This window comes from Aspergillus thermomutatus (genome assembly GCF_002237265.1).
Source record: "Aspergillus thermomutatus strain HMR AF 39 chromosome Unknown NODE_467, whole genome shotgun sequence".
Taxonomy (NCBI): Eukaryota; Fungi; Ascomycota; class Eurotiomycetes; order Eurotiales; family Aspergillaceae; genus Aspergillus; species Aspergillus thermomutatus.
Window position 1 is genome coordinate 1 of NW_020798517.1, and position 10,272 is coordinate 10,272.

General features: G+C 52.3%; 5 protein-coding genes across 5 annotated transcripts; 4 read left to right on the plus strand and 1 right to left on the minus strand.

The window, feature by feature from the left end:
- Positions 1 to 1,106: 1,106 nt before the first annotated feature.
- CDV56_100346 (uncharacterized protein) lies at positions 1,107 to 1,664 on the plus strand (the record flags this gene model as incomplete). The annotated part of the gene is made up of 1 exon (XM_026753965.1): positions 1,107 to 1,664. One exon carries the CDS (start codon positions 1,107 to 1,109, stop codon positions 1,662 to 1,664), a length of 558 nt encoding a protein of 185 aa, XP_026609602.1.
- Positions 1,665 to 2,351: 687 nt separating this feature from the next.
- Positions 2,352 to 2,712, plus strand: CDV56_100537 (uncharacterized protein; the record flags this gene model as incomplete). Its single annotated transcript, XM_026754156.1, has 2 exons — positions 2,352 to 2,467; positions 2,523 to 2,712. 2 exons carry the CDS (start codon positions 2,352 to 2,354, stop codon positions 2,710 to 2,712), a joined length of 306 nt encoding a protein of 101 aa, XP_026609603.1.
- Positions 2,713 to 3,430: 718 nt separating this feature from the next.
- On the plus strand, positions 3,431 to 4,287 carry CDV56_100717 (undecaprenyl diphosphate synthase family protein; the record flags this gene model as incomplete). The annotated part of the gene is made up of 2 exons (XM_026754336.1): positions 3,431 to 3,514; positions 3,571 to 4,287. 2 exons carry the CDS (start codon positions 3,431 to 3,433, stop codon positions 4,285 to 4,287), a joined length of 801 nt encoding a protein of 266 aa, XP_026609604.1.
- Positions 4,288 to 4,432: 145 nt separating this feature from the next.
- CDV56_100870 (sterol desaturase family protein) lies at positions 4,433 to 5,246 on the minus strand (the record flags this gene model as incomplete). Its single annotated transcript, XM_026754489.1, has 2 exons — positions 4,433 to 4,464; positions 4,538 to 5,246. The coding sequence occupies 2 exons, from the start codon at positions 5,244 to 5,246 to the stop codon at positions 4,433 to 4,435; spliced, it is 741 nt and encodes a 246-aa protein (XP_026609605.1).
- A 2,033-nt stretch (positions 5,247 to 7,279) lies between these two features.
- Positions 7,280 to 9,980, plus strand: CDV56_101318 (uncharacterized protein; the record flags this gene model as incomplete). Its single annotated transcript, XM_026754937.1, has 2 exons — positions 7,280 to 7,509; positions 7,562 to 9,980. 2 exons carry the CDS (start codon positions 7,280 to 7,282, stop codon positions 9,978 to 9,980), a joined length of 2,649 nt encoding a protein of 882 aa, XP_026609606.1.
- Between the last annotated feature and the right edge of the window lie 292 nt (positions 9,981 to 10,272).

The window sequence follows — 10,272 nt, forward strand, 5'->3', positions numbered from 1 at the left end:
GTGAGGGACGGGAAGGCGGAGGCGGACGAGGGGGCGGCGGGCTGCGTGATCAGGTTGATGGGACCGTTGGCGGGAGAGGGGATGAGGAGGGGATTCTTGAAGGTCTTCCAGTACTGCTGCTCCGGCGTCAACCGGGTCGAGGGCAGCGCCGGAAGCTTGACCTGCTGGAGGGGGAGGACGGGGGCAGCCATGGCTGCTTGCCGTTATTGAATTATCGATTGGAGGTAATCTCGTGTTGCCGAAGCGGAGTAGAGAGGAATTTTTTCGTTCGCAGCGAGTGGCGCGGTGGTGTTGTTAACTGATGGTGGTGATATCTTGAAGTTTTTTCAATAAATCACATCGAAAAGTTCTATCGCATCGCTGATTGGCAGATACCGCTAGTGTAATCGCTCTGTATTCAATGTGTATTGGATGGTGTATCAATACATCTCCGGTATTTTTCCTTTCTAATGCCTGAGGCACCACATCGAAGCCCTAACTACCAGGAGATGCCTCAATCCCATTTCTGCAAATACAACTACAATGATGAGTCTGGTCAATTCATGAGAAGTAGATAAGGTAACACTGCAGGCAAACACAGCAGCTGGACACATGACACGAGGATCAACTGCAGAAGATGGCTTGCTTGCACCCAATGAGCTGGTCCACAGAGATAAAAAGCAAAACATCAGTCGAGTCAGCAGAAGTCGCATCGTTGAGACTCTGCAAGAATGTATCCTGTTATTCAGCAGTCACAGCCACTGTTGACAAGAATACGAGTCTGTGGAGGAATAGTTACAGCATCTGTTCGCTTGAATAGACCAGATTCGGCCATTTCATACGAGTTTAATGGGAGGTGACATATGGCGCATATGATCTGTTGTTTCTTCAAGTATCTTTGCTACAATAGAAGATGTCGATCTGTGTGAATGCCTGTACAGATGTACTTTTATCCCTAACAGTGGTCTTGTTCAAAGCCCAATCCATAACAGTGTGACATTCATGGAGCGACTCAGTAAATAGGCCGAGATCTGGATAAAGCATATAAATACCTCCTCCCTGACACTGTGGACAGCTGTTTTTCGTCTTCATCGATACACATTTTGCAACAGTTTCCACCGTTCACCATGCATTTCTCTGTCCCCATCCTCGCCACCCTCACCATGAGCGCTGGCATAGTATCAGCCATCAACCTCCCATCCACAGCTTGCTTGAAGATCCCACTCGTCATCCAGGGCATCGACTCCGCCCGTTTAATCGACCAGGCCCAGCAGGAGGTATGCAGCAAAGGATGCCAACTCCGGATGTCCGAGTACGAGACCAACCTGCGTGGCTTCGCCATTTCCGTCATCGAGGCCGAATCCATCAACATGGGCACTCCGCAGCTGAACCCCCAGTACATCAACCTGCTCGACAGCATGTTCCACCTCGCCGAAGGGGAATGTGGAGCCGGCGAGCTCGGAGACGCGAACTTGTGCGCCCTGGACGTCGCAAAGGCCAAGTCCATCGCGCAGTGTGTCAAGGCCAATACGTGGCGGGTGATGCTGGACAATGCCTTGAGCCTGTGGCCGGCGCTTACGACGAATTGCCAAAAGCAGTATGACTTCTTCTCGAGCCCGGACTTGTGGGAGGAGAAAGCCCCAGCCTACCTCCGGGAGTTTGCGGAGAATTGCGAGAGAAGCTGAGGTCGCCTCGAGATGACACTACTGTGTGGCTGGATGTATGCCGTACATGCATTCATTGATACAGAGTGGCTTTCAACCATCTGTCAGATTCTTTCTTCAGATGTGTATAGCGCACGGGTGCAGGATTGAGTTATGCCCTACCTTAGTGCCAAATGCAGCAGTGATAATGACCGTGCTCTTCAAGTGGCCCTCGTAAGTCTCCATGAATGTACTATTTCATCAAGTTCTGCCTTCCATACGTGAACTTGGCACTTTCACTCTACTTAATCATGAGACTAAACCCCCGTACCTGATTCTGTCTTCCGGGAGGAGATGATACTGTAGCCTGCTGAACGGTCGACAACAGTAAGTGGTATATCAAAAGCCACACTGTGAAGGCTTTTGCAGGATGTCCCCAGAAACTGTAGATATTCCGCCAAAATAATTAGCAGTTATGTAACTATAAGTAGGCAACTAGGCAACTAGGTAACTAGGCAATAGACATCTTGTTTTAGTAGGTGAGCAGTGCCCATCGCGCGCAATTAGTGAGCACTGAGCAGCCAAGGCGCCATTCATCCTTTAGGTAAACCTATTACTATGACGACCCTGCGCAATTCTTGGCGGCCAACGCTAGAGAATGGTAGAACCCCTTGATAACCGGCACGCTTTCATTCAGCAATATTTGTGACTTGTCTTCTAGGCTACACCATGAGTCCAACCAGACCAGAAAAGGGTCCCTCATATCCGGCAACAGCCCGACAAAATGCCCAGTCAACGACCCTCCTTTGGCGCCTACATGACCTGGTCGACCAAATCATGGTTATGTAAGTTCTCCTTCATTTCCCGCAGCGAAAGAAACGATAATAACACTGAGATCAGATCCGGGATCTGTGCTGCGAGTCTCCCTATAGCGTACTATCTCATCTGCTACTACTACCAAGGACTTGACAAAGCAACATGCCGCGGGCGGAACAGCGATCTGACTATTATCCTGGGTGGCGTTTTTATTGTCGCCTATCTGCTGAAGTATGTGCTGCGGTATTATGCGCGGAGTGCAGCGGACCAGTGAATTATGGAAGGAAGAGATATAGTGTTGAGATGGTATGGGATTGGGTTTTTATGTGGTATTTATTTCTCTCTTGAGGAAAGCATGGCTTTTGTTAATTGAAACAGAAGTGAACAATGTCAGACTGGCTATCTCGATCGCTGTATCTAGAATCCAGTAATACCTCATGGTGACTTGATGCTGGCTGCATAAGCGGTGTGACAAGAGTGCGCACGCGGCACTGCTGCTCCCCAAGATCCAATAAACAAAGGGAATGTGCTTAGGCCAGCACCAGCTGCTAGTATTCAATGCGAACTCCTGCAGCCAAGAGAACTTTCATCCCACTGTCAGAGCTGATGAAACACTATGGTGCAGAAGAAGCATATGCCAGGCCCCCTTTGCGTTGGACATACCTGAAGGAAGAGAAGCAGTAGACATATCAGATACTACCACAAGGGATCAAGTTAGTGATCTGAGTCTGAACTAGTATGACCTTGATGACTTTCCAATCTGGAGATAGCGTCATATATGCTTTTTCTTAATACGATATTCTAAGTGACCAGTAGAAGAGCCAGTGCGCTCTTACTTAAACACTACGGACAATCCCTCACGTCTTCTTGCACTGTCCGTCACGATGTATCTAGCATACTTGAAGAAAAAGGTGTTGAGCTGGAATTGGACTCGAGTCCTTTTGATAAACGTTGTTCAACAAGGTCCAATCCCCAAACACATCGCCCTCATCATGGATGGAAATCGACGGTTCGCAAAAACGCACAATCTGTCAATTGAACGAGGCCATCGCCTCGGGGGATCCGCACTGGAGAAGGTAATGCGTGCAATAGCACCTAGATCTGTGCAGAAGTAGCTGACTGACTGCCAAAGGTCTTGGGAGCCTGCTATCTCGCCGGGGTCAAAATCCTCACGGTATACGCGTTCAGCACTGAAAACTTCCAGCGGCCGAGAGCACAAGTCGATGCGATAATGCATCTACTCCGGGAGCAAATCGCCCGATGTTCTGCTCCCGGCGGGCTCGCGGAGCAACTTGGTGTTGCAATTCGCGTGCTGGGCCGCTTAGACCTATTAGACGACGAGACTCGGGGCGCAGTCATGAAGGCGGTTGATACGACTCGCGGAGGGAACCGACTCATACTGAACCTATGTGTGGCGTACTCATCGCGCGACGAGATGACGAGAGCCGTGAGAAGGAGCGTGGAGGAGTATTCTCATCCTCGTTCCCCATCGCACCCGGAAACGGCCCTCACAGCGCAATCGCTTTCGGACAAGATGTACACGGCAGACAATCCGCCGGTGGACATCTTGGTCCGATCGTCCGGTGTGTATCGCCTGAGTGATTTTCTGCTCTGGCAGTGCCACCAGGCCACTCATATTCAGTTCTTGGATACTCTGTGGCCTGACTTTGGGGCCTGGGAGCTCTTCATGGTGTTGCTGAGGTGGCAGAGAATGAGAGCGACCACCGGAAGGAGCCGTGCAGGCGATGCGCAGGCGATGGTCAGCTGCTACATCTCGCCAGGTGTTTGTGTCTTGCTGGCTCTCTTTTCGTTTTTTAGTGCCGTGTCATACTACCTGGCGATTGTATGACCTTGCCCAGAAATTCACGTAGCTTCTTTGACACAGTCGACAGAAAATCTCCGCGCTGAACTCTTATATTCCAGTAAAAGCGAGGGCAGTGCCTATTCCTCCACGCCGTGACAAACTTTGAGCCAGGAGACCGGCTAGTATCTAGTTACACCTCGCACAGCTTCACTTTTTCCATCCCTGTTTCTTGAGAGACAAGTCCTTCGTGATCCTGCAGCCGTATTGTGCAGCCAATCCATTAACCCAATCGTACCAAAATTGCAGGTGAGCTTTTCATGATGGAGATCATGAGCGCGGGCGTTGGGAAACCACCAAACAGTATAGCCAGTGTGATCGAGCACAACATAGAAAACAGTCGCGAAGAAGAATACCAGGTAGGAGACCATGTGCGCTCGACGGACCGCCAGCGGCACGTAGAGCGGGGCGCCGCCGTTGATCTGGCTCTCGATGGGATGTATATAGCCGGCGACAAATCCTATGGGCGCCTGGAATTCGTGATGGACTCGGTGGATGTGTTTGTAAAACCACGGCCAGTGGGATAGACGGTGTATGTAGTATACGATCACCTCCCGACATAGCGCGGCATAGGCAAAGTCGAGTAGTAACATCCTGCCTGATGGTAACTCGGGGTCCACGCGGAAGGGCGAGAATTGCCAGCCAAAGCATAACTTGGACAGGACAACGGTCGATATTGCGAGGCTGATGTTGAGAATCACTAGGAGAATGCATTTGGCAAGCTTTACGCTATGAGGCCTTTTTTCTTCGGCTTGCTTCTTGTGACGCTTGACAAAGTCTGGGAAGGCTGTATCAATCGATAGGAATATTGTAGAGGGTACAATAAGAGCAAACACTGAAACGAACAGAGAGATTCCAATCTCGATTACACCGGCTGGATATCGCTCAACAAGGTCCTGCCAAGTATTGGCAAAGTGATGTACCAGTCTGTCAACAGGACCAAGCATTTTGACGAGAGCAGCAGTCTCTATCTGGCAGAACAGAGGCACGAGGAAGGTTGCCGGTTGAACCTCTTCTGCTGGAACCGAAGCAGGGCACTCTATAAGAGGAGAGGCCGGTTCCCATTCTAGGGACATGCGGAGTTAGTGTGCTGACTATTGAAGGCCACAAAAGTTATTGCTCAAACCTATTTGCTTGATTTCCTGTAGATCTGTGAAGAAGAAGCAATTATATCCTTCCACGTCACCTGTGATTGCCCGTCTACTCTAGGTACAGTAAGATATCAAAGAAGCAAATGATATACATCTTTTAAGGGGCCGTGCGCATATCGTGACTGGCTATCATGTTTAATTATCTGGCTTCCTAGATTCTTAGTATTTATACTAACTGTCTACCTCAATCGCTATGGGAGTAGTCCTGGGTAAGGACGTATCCGAGGCGGGCCATCGGGGGAGCTTTTGGCTCTCAAAGTCACTTCGAGAGTGGTGCCGTACTCAAGGGATCCACCTTGGCAATATTTGATGGTTTCACTTTCCGCTATCATTTCGAAATGACGTATAGACGATTGTTCATCCCAACCGGCACGCCTGCCCTGTCCATGCCATACTCCACTCATACTGACCGTCAGGCACCATGATCAAGTAGTAGGTGTTCCATAGTTGACGGAGAAGAGTTTTCCGGTCTCACGATCAATGGAACACACATGAAATTGGATATGGATAGGTCTACGGAGTACCTTTTACACAAGCTCTACGAACCTCGAGGACACTTTCGGTCCACGCTATAGGCTCGAAGTCTCTTATTCAACAACCGCATTCATGGCGTAGTCCTGACGAATGATGAGTGAAACCTCGCCACTATATCGAACTCTGCAAACAAGAAACGCAGCGGCCGAGAATCGACCGATGGCGCGCAAGGCTCGATTCATGCTGGAATACTACCCAACCGGCCCCGCATGTTAAATATAGTGGAGTCGTCACCATCAGGCAATATGATTTCTGTAGCTAACGTGCAGAATCCACCGGTGTTGTGGCTGTGGGAAGATGGAGTTTGAGACAGGCAGCAGGATTCTGGATCTATTTGCGTCTGTCAGCTTGCGATATTGGCATATGGAGCATATTCGGAAGATAACCAGTCTGCCTCATGTATCTAGATTCCTCCTCATGTACTCCGTACAAATGATGGACTGAGTCTGGCCGAGCAGCAATAGCTCCATGTTGAGCTGTCGTCGAGATGGATGGATTATGTGCCCAAGGCTGCAAGGCGATCATTGTGGAGAACTCATGTGGGACCGGACGGTCACTTGGTAACAGTCGGTATTGCTGTCCGGCCTGGAACGTCTCCCTGTCTCTGCACTCCATAATCGAGTCCGAATCATTGGATGATACAGAGGAGAATACTGGTTGACTTACAGAAACAGAGAAGAGGCTTCTTCATTTGATTATCGTCATCAATCTGACTGAGGAGTGAGACTTGCCAGTGTCGATTTCGATTGTGGCTGGGGGAAACAGGGCGTAAGATACCGTAAGGCTGTATCGAGATCCGGATTTCATGCAGGAACAGCTTCCACCAGCCAATCATATCATGCGGATAGATTACCCCCAGCCTCCTCCCAGCCTCCTCCAAGCCAGCAATCTGCACCCACCACAGCCCAGCCATCCAATCACAGCCCTGGACCACGGTATTACGCCGTACGGGTTATCGCGATCTCGCCCGCTTTTGCTTATCGCCTTGTTTTGGCTGCCCTCCCCTCCTCCGTCTTCCTCATCCCCTCTCTTCTTCGTCCTTGCTCTCTTCTTTTCTGCATCATTCGCGAGTCAAGCGAGAGGTGACTTCTTCTCGCTTGGCTTCTTCTCTTCTTAATTCCCACCGTGCAGCGTTGGTTTACAATCTTTGCTTCCTATTGATCAATACCCTTGACCTTCACTAGGACCCTCAGTTACAGGAGACTACACTCTCTGCTCAGTCAATTGATGGATACATAGTCGTCTCTGAATCTCATTCGATTGATTGAATTCTCTTTTCGAGAAAAAGTGCCATCATGGCATCCAAACTACCCAGGATATCCAATATCAACCATGCTGCCGGCATCTATGCTGACATGTCGGTGGATGGTCCCGCAATCGGCACGCTGGTCGCTGTCATTGACCGCGCGAAGAATCTGCCTAATAGAAAGACTATGGGGAAACAGAATCCGTACTGTGCTGCGCGGTTAGGGAAGGAAGCTAAGAAAACAGAGACTGACCTGCGGGGAGGTCAGACGCCAAAATGGTATCGCAACCTTTTCCCTTGAGCGGTCGAGCCTTGCTGATTTTGATTCCAGGGACCATGAGCTTCGATTCACAGTGCACGAATCGCCCGACTACTTCAGACTCAAGGTATCGATCTTCAACGATGACAAGAAGACCGACCTGATCGGCGAAACCTGGATCGATCTGAGAGACTTGATCATCCCCGGAGGAAGCCAGAGCGACCAATGGCATCCGCTGCAGTACCGAGGAAAGTATGCTGGGGAGGTTCGCATCGAGATGACTTATTATGATACCAGGCCAGAGGACGAGGCGGTGATTGAACGGCGATTGCAAGCCGCCGAGAAGATCCATGCCAAGAGCAGTGGTTCAGCGAGACCGGCCCCGGCCGCCCCTGTCAGCTCGTCTTCTCTGTCGGGCCCTCGCCAGCTCGAGAAGGTCAAGAGACGCCCACTTCCTAGCGACCCTACCGCCTCGACTCCCGCGCGTCCGGCGCCCCCCGAAAAGGCTCCCTCGGCGCCCTTGCCGTCCCATCCTGCTCCAGTGAGACCAGTTCATCACGAACATGCTCATTCCACACCTGCCCTGAATGGCGCCGATCACATGCGCTATTCGCAAAGACAAGCACCTGAGGCTCCCTACGATGCATATACATCCGCATCGCAGGTTCCGCCCCCGGCAAAGGTGTATGACACGCCGGACGACTTCCATAGAGAATGGAGTCACGCGGCGCCGGCCCATGCCGCACCAGCACCTCTAAGGCGAGCTCCACAGGAAGAGGGCTATCCGTACCGTGAGAGACCGGATGCTTATGACAATCGGCAACATGCACGGCCGCGTTCCGGCTATGGCAACGGACCGGCTCCGGATTACCGCTCTACGCCCACAAGCAGACCAGACCACCAGTCCCAACCAGCGCCGGACATGCACACAAGACATCCATACGAATCAACTTCCCGCCCGACCAGTCATCACAGCAATCGTCCATTCCCTGCACCAGAGCAGTACGGATATGAAGGAGACGCGATACGTCATGGACACGAAGTTGCCCAATACTCCCCCCATTCATCGACGAGATCGTATAATCCCCCCACCGCGGATTACGCGCATAGCGCTCCTGGTCCGGCCCCGGAAGCAGAACATCACTACCGTCTGCACAGCAACTCGGTAGCGAGCATCAACAGTCGGCACCGCAATTCCGTTGCGCACGAATATGCAGCGATGCAGCCCCGCGTGGACGACGAAGAAGAGGAGGGACCTCCACCTCCGCCCCCTGCCCATCGGTCAGGCCTGGTCCAACCGAGTCAACAGTTAGTACCGTCACCAGCTTCCTCGTACAAAGCTTACTCCCCAGAGTTTGCACCGTCCCCCCGCAATACCAACGATATGACCGCGCTCCCGCCGCTTCACCCGTCGCACGGGAACCGCCTGCAGGACCACCCTCATATGAAGAATCCATCGGTGCCGCGCAGCCTGGTCGCCGGCTTTGACCCGGCAATTGCCGCGGCGGAGGCCCCTCGTGCTGTGCAGGAAAGCCAAGCGAACCGGCGGCTCAGCTTCTTCGAGGACGCCATGATCCGGACTACCGAATCGAAGCCTGCCGCACTACCGTACCCTCATGATATTTCATCGCCACCCACCGACCCCCGTCGTTCCTTGGTTCTTAAGTCGGCCAGTTCTGACTCTCGCATCGTTCCTCGGCGCAAGTCGGTCAGTCCACGACCACCAAGCACGGCAGAGCGCCAGGTGTCCCAGATTCCCTTCTCACCAGACTCGTACGATGCGCTGAATCCAAACGCGGCACGATCCGCCGTCACCCGCGACCCAGCACCGGCGTACGAGACAGTCGCGCAGGCGATGCAGACGGCCCGACTCAATGAGATGAAGCCCGATCCCTCAGGGCCTATTATCGGTGACGATGGGCGAGAGATTGATCCCTCGGATCATCTTCCTTCGGACACGTGGGCGCCAGAGCCGGAACGCAAGAACAAGAAGCCCGAGGTGATTGTCCGCTTCAAGCATCCTTCCGCCAGGGACGTTGCGGGAGCGCGTCCCCGGTCCAGCGGGGGATTGTCACACAACGACAGTCTACAGTCATACGCACAGCCAAGCCGGACCTCCCCGGGTGCAGAGTACACGGAGCGTGGACGCCAGGAATACGGAGGATATGGGCACGGACGAAACTATAGCACGACTGACACGGCACGGCCACGATCTTCGCACCGCAAGTCCGTCTCGCCAGCGCCGAGTGCGCGCTCCGCACACTCTGTTTCTAGCCTGTACGCGCCCGTCAACCACGGGCCGCCGATCCCGGCCAAAGTCCCCATTGCACCTCCCGCGGGCCCAAGCTACCCCGTGATGGGCGGCAACACCGGCATGGATGCACTGAGTCGGGAGCTGAACAGCATTGACCTGGGGTCTGTGGGATGTAGTGTCGTTCGAGCGCCGCGCAAATACATTCCCAAGACGATAACGACCGGGTACGCTATGTGATACCTATGAATTTACGAGAGCATAAAGACAAAATTGCAACGAGGAATGGCGTTGATTGATTTACAGATATTCGCATCCTAGTCAAATTTCGGTTATGTTATCTTGTGCCCATGACCTCCTTTAGCTAGTTGAATACATTCAGTCAAACAATTCTTTATTCCTATACCAGACTGAGACCCCTTTCATCTTACAAGGACTACAACCAACAATGGGAAGACAACGCCCGTCGCCCGTCACCCGCCAACAACCTATAACCTATATAACCCATCAACCCAGCCCTCCTCTTCCCATC